At 55.5% G+C, this 18,433-nt stretch overlaps 6 protein-coding genes across 6 annotated transcripts; 4 read left to right on the forward strand and 2 right to left on the reverse strand.

The window, feature by feature from the left end:
• Positions 1 to 333: 333 nt before the first annotated feature.
• ColSpa_08472 (uncharacterized protein) lies at positions 334 to 618 on the forward strand (the record flags this gene model as incomplete). The annotated part of the gene is made up of 1 exon (XM_049274684.1): positions 334 to 618. One exon carries the CDS (start codon positions 334 to 336, stop codon positions 616 to 618), a length of 285 nt encoding a protein of 94 aa, XP_049130641.1.
• Positions 619 to 853: 235 nt separating this feature from the next.
• ColSpa_08473 (uncharacterized protein) lies at positions 854 to 2,746 on the forward strand (the record flags this gene model as incomplete). Its single annotated transcript, XM_049274685.1, has 4 exons — positions 854 to 1,438; positions 1,481 to 1,843; positions 1,894 to 2,025; positions 2,126 to 2,746. 4 exons carry the CDS (start codon positions 854 to 856, stop codon positions 2,744 to 2,746), a joined length of 1,701 nt encoding a protein of 566 aa, XP_049130642.1.
• Positions 2,747 to 4,634: 1,888 nt separating this feature from the next.
• ColSpa_08474 (uncharacterized protein) lies at positions 4,635 to 6,404 on the forward strand (the record flags this gene model as incomplete). The annotated part of the gene is made up of 2 exons (XM_049274686.1): positions 4,635 to 5,361; positions 5,449 to 6,404. 2 exons carry the CDS (start codon positions 4,635 to 4,637, stop codon positions 6,402 to 6,404), a joined length of 1,683 nt encoding a protein of 560 aa, XP_049130643.1.
• A 62-nt stretch (positions 6,405 to 6,466) lies between these two features.
• On the reverse strand, positions 6,467 to 7,145 carry ColSpa_08475 (uncharacterized protein; the record flags this gene model as incomplete). Its single annotated transcript, XM_049274687.1, has 2 exons — positions 6,467 to 6,640; positions 6,723 to 7,145. The coding sequence occupies 2 exons, from the start codon at positions 7,143 to 7,145 to the stop codon at positions 6,467 to 6,469; spliced, it is 597 nt and encodes a 198-aa protein (XP_049130644.1).
• Positions 7,146 to 8,228: 1,083 nt separating this feature from the next.
• On the reverse strand, positions 8,229 to 10,301 carry ColSpa_08476 (uncharacterized protein; the record flags this gene model as incomplete). Its single annotated transcript, XM_049274688.1, has 4 exons — positions 8,229 to 8,330; positions 8,385 to 9,119; positions 9,183 to 9,668; positions 9,756 to 10,301. 4 exons carry the CDS (start codon positions 10,299 to 10,301, stop codon positions 8,229 to 8,231), a joined length of 1,869 nt encoding a protein of 622 aa, XP_049130645.1.
• A 7,188-nt stretch (positions 10,302 to 17,489) lies between these two features.
• On the forward strand, positions 17,490 to 18,398 carry ColSpa_08477 (uncharacterized protein; the record flags this gene model as incomplete). The annotated part of the gene is made up of 1 exon (XM_049274689.1): positions 17,490 to 18,398. The coding sequence occupies one exon, from the start codon at positions 17,490 to 17,492 to the stop codon at positions 18,396 to 18,398; it is 909 nt and encodes a 302-aa protein (XP_049130646.1).
• Positions 18,399 to 18,433: the final 35 nt, after the last annotated feature.

An 18,433-nucleotide genomic window follows, 5' to 3' on the forward strand; every position in this document is an offset into this window, starting at 1 on the left:
TGAATGCCGTACCACCTCCGTGCTCGTGCCGCCCGTGACTCGACACGTCAACATCCAGTGCATTTCTTCTAAACCCCTTTGAACCGGCAGTTCGCCGGATGCCTTGTCTCCTCCTTGTGTGGTGTAGTACAAACTGCGTCGCTGAAGATATCCCCCGCCCCAACATGCATCACTCCAATGCACCCATATCGAACCAGCAACCCCCTTTCTTCAGGGACTGTGACTCGTAGACAAGCCTTCACGTCTTCGATATAGCAAACGATGGACTCGTATCCCCAGGAAACGGAAGTGTACTCCTCATACTTGCTAATGGACAGAGAGGGAACCAACATCATGGCCGACCAAGAAGCCCGCTTCCTGGAGAACTTCGCCGCCGCTCCGACATACCCGGACACCCTGCTCTGCCAATACGAGGAAGCGGCGGTGGTCAGAGAACGGCGCGACCACTACGCCGAGAAGAAGGCCCGGTTGTTCGATGCGTTTCTCGGAAGGCGGGAGCCACTGGTGATTCTCGACTTCGGAGCGGGACCCGGCCCTGAACGCGATTCTGGTGAGGCTGCCGAGAACTGGGCTGCTGGTGATGGTGTTGGATGCATGGGCTCACATATCATGTTCTAGGGGACGTGCCGGCTTCGAGTTGGAAGCGGAAGGGGAAGCTGTACCTCATCCGCGACGTGGAGGGGCTTCGAAACAGGCTGTCATGGCCGAGTCCGACCAAGACCACGATGGAGCCAGGCAGTCTTGTGAAAGATCCGCCACTACGCGTCATGTATGTCATCCTCAGGGGCAGCTCAAGATGAAAATGCACTGACAACAATAACAAAGCCTCTTGGAACGTCTCTGGCCGACTTCGATGACGCTTAACCTCAGCGAGGATGTCCTGCTAGATATGCTCACCTATCATCAAGTCCCGGCCCATTTCCTGAGCTTCCTCGCGAGCGGTGGCGGGGCCTGGAGCTTCGCCACCAGCATGCGCTTCGCAGGGTTCATGAGTTGCTCTACGCTCCCGCCTCGGAAACGGCAGCCGAGCCTCGCGAGGCTCGGCCGCAGCGGTGCGCACGTGCAGGTTTGCCTCACGCTGTTCAGCATCCGCGAATACCCCCTTCACGCGTTGCCCGAGGATGCGGACCCTGTCCGGACACCTCGGTGGGAGACGCACTCTGCCGTCGTATACCTTCACTTGGACCTGAAAGAGGGTACGGCGGTTTGGCTGCTCGTGAGCCCGAGGTCGTATCATGAAGAGAAAGGCAAGGGTACGCAGAATCTTCTATGGAATACGCTGAAAGGCGATCTGGCAAGTGACTTGACTGCGTTTGCACGTCTCGACGTCCACGAGCGCTTTCGTGCCAGTCTAAGCTGTCTTCTTGCCGCCGCCCGGTGGTCTATTGGAAAGTTTTCGCGCCACCTTCAAGACACAGAGAGACGGCTCTCTGATCTGGTGAGTCAAAGTCCTCGGGATCCTCGTCGGTGATCGTTGCAGCATGCCGACAAGATACAGACCAAGCCGTACGTGTACCCTTTCGACGATGACGACATGGTTGACGACGAGCCACGGGAATCAATACACGCTCAGGATCTGCGAAGGATGGCCTTCATAATGGAGTCACGGCACGGGAGTGTCATGAGAGCCGAGAATAACCTTCGGGTCCTTCGAAACCTCCGGAAGTTCTTCGTTGATGAGGTGTCCGCGGACCTCAAGAACTTTGACGGTGGCCATGCCGACGGATTCCGTATGCATATCGAAAACTTCGCAGAAAGGGTGACGTCGGTGATCGAAGAGATTGAAGACCTGCTTGACAAGGCACTAGCTTTGGATAAGCTCGCCAAGAACCGAGAAGAATACGTGAGCCGTGACAAGCAATGCAGTCAGGGGCCAATGGCTAAAGTTGCTAGATTCAACGGTTGCAAGCGCACCACTCGAGCCAGCAGACGAAAACAATCGCAGAGCTAACGGCAGACGACTCGTCCGCGATGAAGCAGCTATCCTTCATAGCCCTGGTTCTGTTGCCCGTTACGGTAGTATCGGTAAGTTTGGCGATCCCTGGAGGTTTTGCGGGGAGATGCGAGACGGGAACAAGAAAAGACTGCGTTGATCGGATGCCAACACCAATTACCGTGTACGTAGGCCGTCCTGAGTACAGACATTGTCAAGTTTCAAGACCTTGAAAGCGAACACGAGAAGAATGCCACCGGAGGCACATCTGACGGCACCGTACCCGTCTTCCACTTCTCGGCCGCCGCGTTCGGCACGTGGGCCGTTGCGAGCGTGCTCATGACCATCGCGACGCTGATGATTGTCAAGCCGATCAGCAGTCGTGGGCGGCGCGGTAACGGTAGAGTTAGTGGCAGTGGTGGTGGCGAGGATGCGGCTGCATACGCGTGGGTACCTCAATTGAAGGGATGGACGTCGTATGCATGGAACTTTCGAGATGCCTTCGAATCGGCCGAGAAAAAGAAGTTTCGGTCCAACACAGAGAAGCCAAACCCGGCAGCGTCGGCATCCGCTCCCTCGATCCATGCGGCTCCGATGGTCACCAAGACGGCATCAAATTCGCCAGAGGCTCCGCTCGCGGGTGAGGGTGCTCCCGCTCCAGCCGAGACCCTTCAAACGTGGAAATGGATGGGACGATGGTTAGGCGCTGGTGCTTTGGACACTATGTGGCAGAAGGCAAAGGATAGGTCGAACATGACGGCAGCGGCGACGACACCATTACCCCGATGGGATAGTCGACGAGACGAGGGCTAGACGAAGCACGAGACGCTGGACAGAGATCGCGGCAACTGAGTTTGCAGCTGTATCGACGTCTTGGTGCGTTGGTCGAGGTGCGTTGGTTCTCGGAGACAAGCTTAACCACCCAGAAGGCAGGGTTGCATAGACTCGGAGAATAAAATCGGGCTGGTCAGATAATTAAACATATTCCAGATCCCTTAGATCCCTTCGGCCCCGTTGCCGTCCAGCCATTCACTGCCCTCGAAGCGGCCAAGGTTGAGCTCAACTTACGTTTGCCAGGCTTCAGCCCTCACAGCAGCCGCATCTTCCCTCGCGTATTGTCTCCATCGCATTACCATTTTGGATTGGACCGTCGTAACCGGAAGCGTCGCGCATCGGAGGTTCAGGCCAACCGGGATGGTGGCATGAGCGGGGCCTTCACATTCACGGGTGGCCGAGGAAAGCGACACTTGGACTGGTCTGATGCAGGGAGGGGTGAATGTGAATAGGCCACTACGTGGCAATGCCCTCCTCCGTACTCGTGTACGCACTGTCGTTTTCCTTGAATGTTTGTCTCCCGGCCGGGTTGTTCACGCAACGCGCAAAAGGGATGGGAACATTGGATAGTCGCTTCCCGTCTGTGCTGAAAGGCGAGGCCACCGACCTCCATGACGCTGGTGCATAAGAGGTTTTGGCGAATCAGGGCATCGCACGCAACGAGCGGGCGATTGGGGGTGTCGGAGACGCTCATCATGATTTGTTGCCTTCGGATCCGGCAAGGAGCCACCCCGCCTGGCCGACGTTTGTCCAGGGAAGGTCCCATCACCCGAGGCAGGTGCCGTAGGTGAGGTGGTGGCGGCCCGGACAGCTGACGTGGGGCTGCTTCCACACTATTGCCTTTTTCATCCCACACGGCGGAAGGAGGACACTTTATTTTTCTCTTTCGCGCTTGGAGAAGGCGAGTGGACTCCGGTACTTTTATCGCCGGGGGACTTGATTGACGTCAGACGAAAAGATGCGGCGACTCGAACAGCCTCTTTCTATACGACACAAACACGAAGGCGAAATCGAGAGTGTCGAACGAGCTCCTGCCCTCTTCCATCCGTCCACTCCTTCCCGTCTTTTCCCACCATTGGCCTGTCCTGTCTGCGTTCTGCCCCTATTCAAAGGCGCTTTGCCGTTTCAACCCACCCAATGATTACTCTGTCCATCCCAGCTCGCATTACCGTGCCATCCCATCCATTCATCCTCCCACCGTTCTGCTACCTATTTGAGATTTCGGTTTTGTTTCCAAAGGGGCGAAACACATCTTCACTTGCCCTGCTTTGTGGATGAAGATGAGAAGAGCCGACACACGCCACACACCACTTACCCGCTCACCTTGCACACACGCGCCGCATGTCGCATGACTACAGTCCATCGCATTTCAACGCTCCTGAGGCTCGGAAGCGCTCATCCCTCCCCCATACCCTGTCTTCGTCTTTTCGGTTGCGGGCTCTTCACGTCTCCCTTGCTGTCCGTCCCCCAATCGTACTCGGATTCGGTTCCTAAACGACAGTAAATACATCGACTCAAGCAGGCAAGGAAGGCCACGCAGTGTTGGCAAGGGTTGTGCGATATTACAGGCTCCAGTACTAAACATCAGGGTCAGGGCACAGCTACTTTCCACGTTTCCCCAGACTTGCTGTTTCCATTGCTCGTTATCTGGAGGGTCCTGTCTTCCACCCCCTTCACGTATTCGGGGAGTTGGCCGTGTCTTGCTGAACTTGTGGCCCATCTGAGTCAGACATACATACAGCTGTGGCTGCATGTACGTTTATTTATACAACCTCATTCCTCCCCTTCACCGCAACCGTCTTCACCGCCGATCAACCACAGCATACGACTCTGGGAACCAACGCAACTCTTCATGGTGGGAGACACCATGTCGCAACAATCCATCATGTCGGCCGATATCACCACGACGTTAGGCTTGCCCGACATCGTCACGCCTGTTCTTAGCAACATCACCAGGCCGAGTCTCGCCAACGTCAGCTCTCCGGTTCTTGCGACCATCGTCCGCGACGCCTACCGCGCCACCTTCAAGGCCCGCGTCGCGGCGGGCGAGGCAAGGCCCTTCGTGCTACCCTACGGCATCTTCGCGACCTTTATCGTTCCTATACTCTACCTGACCATTCCACACACGAAACGGCCATGGCTCTACCACGCAAGATGGCTTGTGCTTGCTTTTATCATCGTATTCAACCTCGACATCTTGAAGGACACCTCTAGCACTAACATGTCCATATCGTATTCTGCCGGGCTATCGGCGTTTTGGGGAATCTTGTGCAATCTTACCATGTTGGTATTCACGGCGCCACAGTTTGATTACGAAAGAGTCGTTCGCAGAAAGGCTAGGAAGCCAACATCGTCTCCCAAGTCCTCCAAGCCTCCTAGCAGAGCAAGCTCGCCCGCGGAACGCCCCGCCTCACCGAGCGGCTCTGGGCTCAGAAAGCGAGCTGGTAGCAAAAAGCGGAGATCCGGCCGGGTAACAGCACCGGAAGTCAACCTCGACGAGTACGAATATTATTGGCAGGCCTACCCTGAGAATGGAACTTTCCTCGAGAGACTTGGCTGGGTAATTGATCTCTACACCAACTTCAGGGGAGTCGGTAAGCACTATCACCTTCTCGCAGCACAGTGATCATTACTAACTTAGAAAGGTTGGTCTTGGGCTGTCCCGTCGGTACCTAGTCCAGCTCCCCCTGAACGCCCCGGCACAGGCGAGACGGTCAAGATGGACACAATACCATTGGAGACATTCGTTGGGTGTCAGACCTACAAGGACGAGAAGGAATTCTTGCGAAGGAAATTTATCCCTATCGGAGTCGCATATCTCCTTCTTGATGCCCTCAAAGTCACCATCATAGAAGATCCCTACTTCGTCCTTGGCCAAAGCTCTTGTCCCCTTCCTCCTCACCTGGCGGCCCTCCCGTCGTGGGCCGTTCCCATGTACCGACACGCTACTGTCATTGGCGTAATTTACACCGCGCTAATCATGGTCTTTGGTATCCATGATTTGTTCCAGTACTACGCTCTCAGCTACTTCTTTCCCATGCGGGGTGAGCTGTGGCAGTATTCCACAGTATTTGGCTCATTCACCCAAATCCTGGACAGGGGCTTGGCTGGATTTTGGGGGTCTTGGTGGCATCAGACTTTCCGGCATGCCTTCTCGGCGCCGGTTAACTATGCCGTCAGGCATGGATATCTGGAGAAGGGGACACGCAGCACAAAGATGGTTGGCATGTTGATTGCGTTTCTTCTCTCGGGCCTCCTGCACGGCGCTGGGAGCATCAGCGCGATCCCCGAGACGAAGTGGTGGAAGCCTGCTCTCTTTTTCTGGCTGTCGGGCGTGGGTGTGTTCATCCAGCAGATGTTCTGCACTGCCCTGAAGCCTCAAATTTCGAAGCTACCTCGCGTCTTGAGGAGGTTCGGAAATCTCCTGTTCGTGGTCGCGTGGCTGCACATCACCGTCCGGCCACTGGCGGACGACTTTGCGCAGACCGGCCTCTGGCTTATGGAGCCTGTTCCTGTTTCTTTGGTTCGCGCTTTGGGGTTCGGACGCGGAGAGGTCTCTTGGTGGAGGCCCGACATGGAAGCGATTGGTCATTGGCATACTGGACAGCATTGGTGGGATTCCGGATTCAGCTACTAGATAGAGCATTGGCGCGAGCCTCATTTGTGTTATAATCCGACCAAGCGATGTTTTCATGCATCTTATAGATCGCACAAGTACTCCTTCTCCTTCTTCTCGTACTGCGCCGCTTCAGCAACCTCGATGCCCGTGCCGGCTTCCTCCTGTCCGTCGGCTGCCATGTCAACATTCTGCAGGCGGCGGCGCGCAATGGCTTCCTTATCCTCGTCGCTCGGTCGTCGCGAGACGCTACAGTACTACTTGTCGCCCCCAAGAGACTAGGCCCCGTCAGCTCGTATCTCGCGCCATCTCGTCCTATCAAGTGCGCGGCGCCTTTACCTCCTGGACGCGGATCGCGTCGTTGGGGAATCGCTGCTCGGCGACAGCCCTGAAGTCGGCCTTCTCCAGACCCATCTTTTCGGCCTCGAAGACGTGGCCTCTCCTCTCGCCAAAGAGGTCCTTGGTCGCCTTCTTCGTCGACTTGTCGGGCGCGCTTTGCTGGGTGTGGGCGGTCGACATGTTGGACGGGCGAGTTTCGGACGATAACCCCGCCGACTTTTCGAAGGAGCTTGGGTTGAGGGATGTTTCGTGGCAGGTTTCGACCTGGGGTGCCTTGAAGTAGAAAGGCTCACACGGTCGATGAGTACTGGCCGGCTTGGTGAGTCCTCGCCCGGTGACGCGGCGGGTTGGCATGCTCCCCGGGGTGACCGGCCCCGTCCTATAGCTGGGGCTGTTGTTGTCTTCGTCGTCTGTCTTGTTCATTCTGGAGTCATGCGGTGATAAGTACGGTGCAAGCTTGGGAAGAGGAGGACAAGAGGCTTGTGGGCCCGGGGCGGAAGAGGGATGTGGGATAAATAGCTTATTGCAAGCTTTTACCACCTAATTTTGTTGTATCTTCTGTCAGCGTTGGTCATGGAAGATAATGTTGAGTGTGAACAGTCACAGGACTGAAGCATGATAGGGGTAGGAGTAACGACACATCCGCATACTTTTCTCAACTGAGTAACATCCACCAGCACATGTTCATTACCTTTGTGGGTTTCATCATTCTCACGACCTTAGTGTCACAATCGTTTGCAGCAGAGTCCAAGACTCAAGAATCGTCCGGAATGTCCTGGTGTTTTCAGCGATACAAAGAGAGGCGGCTCGAAACGAGTCATGGGCTACAGCCAGTCAGGGACAACCTCAAACGCCAACCTGGGATGGATATGGAAACTTTGAAGACTTGTTCGAGAAGAGAAAACCTTGCCACCAAGGTTCACCGTTACCCCTTTGCCGCTCCAACAGTGTCGAGGTAGAGAGGTGAGCGATACAGTCCGCAACCACGCAGTGATGCACAAGACAGCATACTCCACTAACACAAGAAACGTTTGCCACACAGTAAGTGTAGTCGATATCTGTATCGATTTTCGTAAAGTCGATTGACTAGCCATAGTAACCCTTGGTGACAGGAAGCAAGGGAAAACAAGAAAGGGGGTATCTGAAGCTGGTGCCAAAACCGAACCCAACCGCCATCCCAACCTTTGACCGTAACCCAACGCCGGACTCTCCTATTGAAAGAAGATGATAAGTGGTATCTCAAATAACCACCAGACCCAAAACCTAGACCGATCCAGTCGCAAAGATTCCCGGCTGAACAACGTCCGAAACGTCCGATACCCTGTCGTGATAGAAAAGACGGAAGAACTCGAAAGTGGATATAAGGTCGAGAAAAGTAGAGAGCAAAACCAATCCATTCCATGTGAAAGTTGAACGCAGGTTGAAGATGACGAGCAAAGAGCAAAAACGTCATATGCAGTGGCAGTGACTACAGCCTCTTTTCATAGGCCGGATCAAACGAGCCCATCAGCGAGAGGAGTTCTTCATTCCGGCCAGGATGTTGGCCATGAAAACGTCGGTCTCTCCGATCTTGAACGTGAGACCCTGCTGGGCGGCGGGCTCGACGGTCTGTTACACGTTAGCATCCACGTCAGAGCTCTCGCGAAGATGCCTGTTGCTTACCTGGATGCGAAGTTCGTTGGGGACGAAGGGAGCGCTGTCCTGCATCTCCTTTTCAGTGGCGTCGATCCAGTTCTTGAGGAGACCAGTGCCATTCATCTGCAGCTTCATCATGACGAGATTGGCGTAGCCACGAAGGAGCTGCATGGCGGCCAAGTTGCCGTCGGCGCGCTTGATGCGTGTAAGCGCCATGTTACTGACCCAGGCGCCGTGAACTGCGTTGCGAAGCTCGATCTCGGCATCCTGTGTATTCCGAACGCCGGTGAGGGAGAGGCGAAGGCGGACCTTGTGCTCGATGGCGGCGGCGAGATCATCAAGGCCGGCGGTGACGAAGGCGCGGCTGGCGTCATGCTCGGCGAGGGTGGTCTTAGGAGCGGCTTCACGAGTCGAAGCCTCGGCCTTCTTAATCGCCTTGCTGGAGGTGGCGGAGAGTTCGGCCTTGCTGATCGGGGCGAAGTATTGCGATGAAGTATTCTGACGCTTGGGGGCGGGAGTCTCCTCAGCCGCGGCGGCAGCGGCGCGTTTCTCATCATCCGAGGCAACGGCGGGGGCGAGGGACTCGGTAGCCTTCGTCTGGGCCCTGAATCCAGCGCCGGGGTGAAGCTGGGGCAGGCCCTTGTGCTGGTAAACCTGAGTGTGGTTCTTGAAATCGTAGCCAGCGGCCTGCTGAGCGTGCTCAGGGGCGTGGAGATAAGCGTTGGCCCCTTCAACAGTACCCTGCTGAGCATGGCCATTTGTCTAGAGCAGGAATATCAGTCGAAAGTGAATCAGATGAGTTGGGGTGAGACCATGTTATCATACCTTTGCACCACGGGGGAGGTTCTTAGCGGAAGGGAGTTGGGGAATAAGGTGCAAGCTCTGGGCTGAATCAGCCATCTTTAGACCAGACTTGGCGTTCTGGTCCTCGCCGAGAGCGGCATTGGGCTCCTCAGCGTCACGCTGCTTCTTGACGTTGGCCTGACGCATCTTCTCATACGTCTGAATGGTAGCAGCGCGGACGGGACGAGAGTTGGCAAGACCAATGGCGGCGACTGGGGTGTTGCTGGCAGGAGTACCGACGGACTCAGTCTCATTGACACTCTTCTTAGAAGAGGCAGAGGCCTTGCGACTCAGATCGGCGCGTGGGATGTACTCGTTATCGGGTGAGTTGGTGCTGTGGGCGTCCATCTCGTACTCTAGATCAGAATCGCTTTCGGAAAGAATAATCTTCTTCTTCGAAGGCTTCTTGGGCTTCTTCGTCGGAGTGGACAGATTGAGTGAGGAATTCTGATTTCTCGTGAGAACGGTCTGTAGAGGACGAAAAGAGAAGGAGGGAAAATCAGTCCGGGGTTCGGCAAAGAAAGGCGGGTGTGCGGGTATGGGAAGGGGGGTTACCTGAATTTGCTTGGGCCCATCACATGAACCCAGGCCTGCCGTAGCCTTATTCTTGCCATTACGGAACGAAGAACTTTTCAAGTTGTGCTTGTTACTGCCAGTCGACGAGGAACCAGCAAGACTAGCAGGTCTCCGCAAGACGGGAGTGGCCGAGGCGGGGTTACACCGGCCTCCCGAGCCGGTGCCGGGCGCGCTATTGCTGACCTGTGCGGCGCCATGACTGGCCGAGGTGATTGAACGGGGCTTCCAGTCAAGCTCGCCAATGCTCCTCTGAGGGTGGGTGGGATAGAGCTTCATGTTGCCGGCGGCGACACAGTCGTGGCAGATGGCAATGGCGCAAACAGCACACATCTGGTGAGCGACCTGATCGGCAGCGAGCTCTTCGCAACTGTCACACTTCACGTAGTGAATCTCGCACGGCGCCCACTGATGACGAAGTCTCTGCTTCTCCCTCAACTCCTCATCGCTGTCGGCCTCAATCTGGGCCTTGGCTTTCTTAGCTTGCCTGGATTGCTTTCCGTCCTTGACGGGAATCTTGCGGTCCATGACGGTCGTTGATGATGTCAAAGATGTATGTTTCGAATGGGCGAGAATATGATAAACGAAGTGCCGTCGCTCTGATATTCGAAGGCAGAAGAAGAGAGGGCAATAAAAGAGATGCAAAAGTTGTGTTTGGCGAGAGTAGAGCAAGGCAACGAAGAGGCAAAACTCTGGTGTTGAGGTGCTAATTCTGCAAACAGAAACGAACAAAAGGGAGGAAAGAGAAAGCAGGAAAGGCAGACAAGTGAGCTCTCGCCTGATTTGAAGAGAAGTGAGGGTAGCTCTCGCCGGTTGAGAAGACAGCTGGGGACAAGAGGCTGATGATGAAGTACGGGGCTCTCGCCCAGTGAAGATAGGGGAAGGCACTTGTCAGTTGTGAATCACACGGTGGTTCTCTCCCGGCAGTGAAGTACAAGACTCCAAGTCAGTACGAACAGGCAAGTTGGCTCTCGCAATTTGTGAAAAGGAGTCAGGTGTTTTCACTGGCGAAGGTGACGGAAGCTCTCGCCCGTTTGGCAAAGAAAAGAGTTGTGTCTATCACCATCTATGAGCATAAACATTGGTCCTCACCGGGTGAGACAAGGAGACCTGTTTCTTGTCAGCCATGAAGAGACATGATAACTCTTACCAAGTGCTAAGAGGGCCAGCCTGTTACCAGCTATTAGAGAGACGTGAGTGCCCAGATCTAAGTATGAAGAGGCGAGCTCCACTAAAAGAGGGAGGTAACCACGGCTGACGATAGCTCTCAGATGAATGTAGTGAATTGTCTCCAAGTATAAAGTGATGCAGAAACGCTCACCACGAGATATAGTGACGGAGATGGAGCGTGATTCCAGCTCTCATCGGGTTGGATAACAAACCAGGGAAAGTTTTGTAAACGAGAAGAAGAGCACTGGCATTCGTCGTTATAGATGGGGGAAGAAATGCGGCATTTAGTTGACGGAAGCTGGAGGAAGTGGCGCTCCCTATGCATGAAGTACAAAGATTCTGCCCATGCCGCGTAAAAACTAGCAGCAGAAACCTCTCGCATATTCGAGCCAAGTAGAAACAAGTGGTGACTCTTGTGGATAGTGAACAAAGACAACAAATGGTTGTTGTCAAGGTTGCAGATAGAGAAGAGGCAGCTCTCACTGAACGAACCCAAAGACAACCCAAATCCCTTGCCGCTTCTTGGAGAGCACGAAATGGTGGCTGTGACTGAGTGTGATGATGGAGAGGGCATTCATCCCCTGAGGCGGAGGAGATAGGGAATTAAAGCTGTCAGTCCGTTTATGACGAATAAGCTGCAATCGAGTTAGTTGAGGAAATGAACCAAGCCCTTGCTGAAGTTGTGAAAAGAGATATGATGACTCTCGCCAATCTTAGGAAAATTGAGATGCGGAAAGAATAAGCAGAGAAGACATCGCCGGTATACCGTGTCGCCTCTGAGTCGCTAGTTCTCCCCAAGTTGTATGAAGTCGCAATGTCCTCTCACCGAGTTGAGACTTTTAAACGACCACAGCGTCTACTTCTTTTCCGCTGGGGCACTGTAACCACTGCCACGTTGTTTTCAGTACTTAGTAAAACCTATTGGGCTTGAGGGTACCCGCCTCTCGTATAGCTTCGAGTTGTTGCTTGGCTACTTGACGAATTAAAAGGTCATGTAGGAACACTCTCGCGTACTTGGGGCGGTGAATGATTGCTAGTGGTGTAGAGTATGACGAGAAAATAGACAAAAACAGAGTGTTACTCAGGGATATATACTAGAAACGATAGACACAATTTATTCACGATACTAACGGGGTCAAGCACTAAACACACCCAGAAACTCCCAATAAGCTGCTCTAAAAATGATATGATTCACGCGAAAGTCCCTCCCCCTCGGAAGCAGTTTTGGGGAAAGACCCAATAGCGGACTTAGGATTGGGCTTGGCATTAATGGACTGAAATCGATTTTGTCAAGTTTGGTCCTCGTCAAAGAATACGAAACCTAGGCAAGAACCAAGATGTACAGGCAACTATAGTACGAACAGTAGAGGACTAGGAAGAACTGGAAATACTTATACAATCGGATTGTCGAATCGTCGAATAGACAACATCATGTAGTACTTGCTGATTTCGCCGACGACAACGAAATCTGATCCCGAAGTAATGGACAACATGTGCACTCTTGTTTGCAGCACAAGAGCAATCAAAGGGCGGAAATCCATGCCTAGTCAAGGCGCACTTGGTGTGTAAACATGTGTGAAGTCGAATGGGTGTCATCGATGATGTCAACCCCAATAGCTCAACAAGCCATCCATGCACCGACAACGGCGCCATAACACCGACTTGTCAAGAATGAGGACGCGGGCACGAAGAACGTGCTGAGAAAGGATGCTGCAATACAGGCACTTGCACCCGACGAGTGCTATATCCGAGCATAGGCACCTGACTTGAGCACTTGGGAAGTGCTCATGCGCTGTCGGCGATGAAGGATTGCGTGTCGCGGCCGTTAGACAAGAGCCAGCCTACCTTGGCTTTCTGATGGACTGGGGCTACGTCGCCCTCAAGACATGCGTTCTAGTACCAAAAACCTGCATTATAAGCACGGGAGCTTCAGCGAGCCCTGTTTAAGCCTAGACAGTGCTTGCCGATACATGTACTGCGTGGCCGTTTGCAAGTCCCACCCATAGTGCTTATTATGTCCAACTATGTGAGTCGGGCATTTGCGATACATGACCAGACCCGCACTTCTGAGAGGACAATATTCCAAAACTTCTCCGACAACGTCAAATCAGATAAAATTGGAGAGCGAGTTCACATAAGTCGAGGATGCCATTGCTGTGGCCATCGTTTATGGTCAAGGGATGTGACAATGAGAGGTCGCGCATTCGAGGTCGCATTCATATGGCAAACACCGGTCAGGGAGTACAGTAGAATGGAGGCTCGAGGAACTCTCACGGTTCTTGACATGCATTATTTACCAGCTTGCCTTGACAACTCCGAACCCGAATGCATGCCACATAGACTGGGAGCTGTTTTGCGTTGAAGTCGGGATGAGTTGAGCGAAGGTAGATGCAGGTTCGCCGCCATCCAAACCGCGTCGCGGGGAAACCTGCAACAGATTGGGGTTTTTTTTTCTTGTTCTTCTTCTTCAGGGCGGCGGTCAAAGCTTCGCGGGATCGACCGGCAGACCCTTTTCGATCACGGGTGGTGGGTTAGCTGGAGTTAATATCCCCAATCGAGCGCGCGCCCGATCGTTGCCAGGACGACTTTCGCAACCGGTTTTGCGCAGCGAAAGAGATTGGCTGGCGGCCCAACGTGGACGATAGTTACTACGGCGACTCGGGACGGGGAGCCTGCCCGCGAAAGGGCAGGGTCCATGAGAGGGGAGAAATCGGCGCACGACATCGCCGCACGGGGGAGAATTCCCCCAGCCCTGACAAAAAGCCCACCGCCTCCAGCCTTCTCCGCAGACCGTTTGGGCTCCAGAAGCCCTCTCGAAACAGGATGGTGGGCTCGCGAAGCGGAACATGGCACCCACGAGGTGAAGTCTAGAGGGAAAAAAAAAGTCGACGGGTGACGTTGGATTAGATCGGGTACGTACCCTGTCGAGCAGACGACCCACAGCGCCGCATCTGGCGCACTGTGTCGGGTGAAACGGTCTGAGGATACTGGGCCAATAGCGTTGGACACCCGCTCTGCCTCAGCTTCTGATTCGTCAATCGGACCTGCATGCAATTTAACGCGACCCCACCAGACCGACGTGTCTTTGACGCGACAGACGCGTGCGGCTCGCGACGACGCGACGACGGCATCGACAGAGTTTCTCAACGGACACCGCCCACCTCTTTTCCTCTGGGTTCTCTTCTTTTCGCCCGACCCGTTCGACACGTTTCTCTCGGTCGTTGGCGGTGGCGTGCGCCCTGCTGGCCGAGCTACGGCGGCAATCGCGGGATTTCTATACTTTTCGGTGTGCTTGCTCGGTCACACACCTGGCGCTCACCTTTCCGCAGGTGCCGATGCCAGGCCCAGAGTCAATTTGGACGTCATCGTTGAGTCCACCTGAACCAACGAAAGCCATCGAGCATCTTCCACTCGATAGTCACAAGAGGCGAGCGAGCATGGCCGGTTGGTTCCCTTGTCGCAATCGCTAAAGTTGGATGAGAGGCGGGGCAGAGTAGAGCGGTAACCCACGATCCTGATGCAAGCCATTAAAGCCCGCCCCTCTTCAAGTCCAGGGCGTCCACCTTCCCATGTAGAGCGTGCCATTGTTCCTGATACGATTGATTGCGCCCGCGCGGATCATCCGCTCTTTGTGACGTGCCGCTGTGTGCCGGCACCACCACCACACCGCTCACTCACGCGCTCATGGCCCCCCCCGTGGCTACCTCGACGGTGGCTCGCGACAGAGACGAGGTGTGTCATGGGGGCGGTTGGCAATTAACGGGGGGAGATTAAGCAACCCATGGAGTGGTCGTTTCGAAAGCAATTAACCGGCCTTTCGTGACCAGGAGCAACGAGCCCCTCCGAGTCATGGGTCACCTGGACCCCAAGAGAGGCTTTGGGCGCAGTGAGTGTGACGAAATGGTCCTTTGGGAATCCGCGTGGAAAACAAGCTTCCGAGGGAATTGGCAGCCTTCAAAATTCTGACTGCTTACGACTCTCATCAGGTTGCAGTCGGGAAGGTGGTGTGCCGGAACCATGGACCATGAAGTCGTTGGGGGCTGATCGGAACATCTCACGAGCATGAGACGGACGAAGAGGACCTGGCTCCGTCCAGGGGGTCGTGGGCTAGGCTGGAGACCTGGAGGCGGCGACGGCCAGTAAGCCAGACGAAGGCAAGGCGACAGCTGGCCTGCATACATAGAGATTACAGACCTAGGCCGCGGATAACTCGCGTCCAAGAACCCTTTGCGCAGCACGATGCGCCCTCCAGAGTGGAGACCTGGGACTGGAAGAGGAAGTCTGAATGGAAGTGGTGGTTGGTGGCACGGCATCGGCAGGACGTTTTCTCCCCCCTAAAGGCCCGGCTTAAGCCCCGCTGGATGATTCCTCTGATTCACTCGCCGAATCTGCCGAATGGATCAAAGCATCGTTTGCCTACCTGTCAGTGATCGGCCAGTTGTACTCGCGTCTCTTCTTCGGCCCAAGAAGACTTTCCAAGCAAGTCACGGCGGACAGAACCAGATAAGCGGGAGACTTCTGATTGACAATAAGCAAGTCTACAGGGCTGGACCGAGGGTGAATCTATCATTGTCGGAAACAATGAGGGGAGACGCTGGCTCGCGCTAGGCTCTGGGAAGCCATTTACAAAGGCATCATAGTCGATTATCCGTGCGTCTCACCCTATTGTTTGTGGCAGAGTGACAGAAGGGAGGGCGCGAGCAGCGCGACCTCTAGCATCAAAATCGGAGGTAACGTAGCTCGCCCAAAGAGGAAGAACAGATAGCGGCGTCTATCGCGCGCTTCCCGATAGTATGGGGGTGAGCGGGGGAGATGGAGCAATAGAGTGAGACGAGGGAGCAAGCCAGGTAAAGAAGATGCAAAGTCCGCGAGGGACCGATTGTCTTGCATGGCATGAGGCTCTCTCTTCCGGCCGCAGAAGATCCAGGGAGAAGGACCATGGGTGGCAGTTCAAAGGTTGTGGTTCGTCATGACCGCTCGAGATGAAAGAGAGACAAGAAAAGATGAGGGGGTTTGACCTCTGGCCAGAGTCCGCCTTGCATAAAGATGGGAAGAGACACTGGAGGTGGGGATGGAGAAAGGGCAAGGTACGCGAGACAGGCAGAAAGAAGCAAGGAGCAAGAATAAGGCCGGCAGGCAGTCAGTAGTCGCGGTTAGTGACCGTGCCTTAGTCAAAGAAGGATCAGAGTCAGAAAGGTCGAAGGGAAAAGGCGAACAAGGGGGGTGTTGGAGTTGGAGATGATGGTGTATTTGCTATTCCGAGACGACCCTTGCAGATGGATGAGGATGCAGGTCTGGACGAGAAGGGGGAGCTACTGCAGGTGGGTGAGGGAGTCGAGGAGGGAGGAGGTGTGTGGGAAGCGGGCGACTGAAAGAAAGGAAAAGAAGCAAGCACGCCGTCCCAGAGTCGAGGTACAACCCGATGCGATTGAGACACGACATGGGCACACTCGAGACAGTGTGGGAAGAGAGTCGAGGTCGAGGTCGAGGTCGCGTACCTCTTCGCGCGGTGTGCTCAGCCGTTGTGGTCTGGAGGACTACTTCGTCCATACTTCTCTCTCTCATGTGTGTTGGGTGCGTGCCCGTCATGTTCGTCTGGTGGGCTGCTTCGGGGACCCCCATCATCATCATCATCATTGTCGTCATGCTCAGCGGATGGACTACGTGTCTGTACTGCCCGGCCCGTACTGTGAAGTGAAGAGTCGACGCATCGTCCGTACGGCCACAGTTAGTCAGTCAGCGGCATACGCCATAGACGTACGCCGGACACCCACGGTTGGGCTCGTGGGAAGAGAGGACGCGAGGTCGTGACGGAAGGGTCGGTTCAGAAGCTCGGGCCTCCTCTCTCTCCCACGGCCATTACAATCCCTGGGAAGGGTACGTACCGTCGAGCTCCAGACAGTGAAAGAGCTTGCATACAGGCGCATTCTGGCGGGCTTTCAGACACTGTGGTACCCACACCGCACAAAGTACGTGCAGCACGCAGTTTGCGCCCAGCCAGTGGACGGACCCTGTCAGGCGCAGGTGGCCCACCTGGTCCGCCAGGAAAGCCATTTTCGCCCTTCCCAGACTTATTAGTCCCCCATTAATCCTCCGCCATCCCATCTGCCACCTGCCACTCTTGCCGACATCCAGGTCCCAGCCAACCTTTCCCTTCTTCCCATCCACCACCGCCTCTCCCGCCGAACTCTCTCACCGACACACCACTCACCAACTCCCTACACACATACACACACACGCACATTGTTGCTTCACCCGCATTCCTCACCATCGCAGAGACAACAACAACCCTTACACATAATCCTCTGATCCAGACCCAAAGCCTGCGAGACCAATAGCCTGGCCCTTTAAACCCCTTCGCGCGCCCTACATACAGAGTCTCCCGGCGCATTCCAACCAAGATCCTTCCCTCTCTCCTCCTCCTGTCGCAGTCGCGCACAACCGCAGGAACACACTCCTTGCTGTCGCGAACCCGTCAGCCCATACACGCCGAGTCGCATCGACCAAGACCGCGACAAATACAAAAGCGCATACCTACCGCCCAACATGCTCATGCCCTCCGCCTTCTCGTGCGATACGTCGCAGCCGCCCCTCACCCGCCTCCAGGCCTCCTTGTTCGCATCGCCTCCCGCGAGCCCCCCAACCCTCTCGAACCCCGGCTTCGGGAACATCTTCGACACCTGCCGCTCTCTCCAGGCCCTTCTCTCGGCGCCCCAGCATTACCAGACCGCCGCCGCTCCCACCTACGACGCGCAGCAGTACTCGCTGCCCACGCCCGCCCAGCTCCCGACGCCGCCCCTCGCCCACGCGCCGTCTCCCCTCAAGCTCCGTCTGCGCTCGCGCGCGAGGCAAGATGGCGCCCTCGCCACCAGCGACCACCTTCCGCGCAAGCGCATCGCAAAGCGCGCACCGCCCCGCGGCGTGAACAAGCGGCGGCGCGCGGCCGACGATGACATGGCCCGGGGTGACACGGATGAGGACGTCGAGAGCGACCTCGAGATCTCGCCGCAGCGCCAGTCTTTCTCCGAAGACCAGAACCAAAACAACAACAACAACAACACCCACACACCCTCCGCGCCATCCACACCCAAGCGCGCGCGCATCGCGCCCGAGGTCATCCCCCTTGGCCTCGACCGCTCCGACTACCACACGCTACACCTCCTGAACGGCAGCGACCGGACGAACAGGAACGACACGGAGGAGGAGCAGGGCTCCAACGTGGAGGTTGAGGCCGACGGGGAGCGGTGGAGCGCCGAGGAGGACCGCATACTCGTGGAGCTCGTGCTCGAGAAGCTCAAGCTCAGCAAGACGGAGTGGCAGGACTGCGCACGCAGCCTGGGCAAGGACCGGAACTGTCTGTCGCGGCGGTGGAAGAGCCTCATGCTGCAAGGGGACGTCGGCCTCAAGGGCCGGAGGAGTAGCCGGAGGACCAAGCTCCACGGCACCTGGCGGTAGTCTGTTCGCCGCTGTTTGGTCAACCGTTTCTTCTC

Source organism: Colletotrichum spaethianum, assembly GCF_022836535.1.
Source record: "Colletotrichum spaethianum MAFF 239500 DNA, contig23, whole genome shotgun sequence".
NCBI classification, from domain to species: domain Eukaryota; kingdom Fungi; phylum Ascomycota; class Sordariomycetes; order Glomerellales; family Glomerellaceae; genus Colletotrichum; species Colletotrichum spaethianum.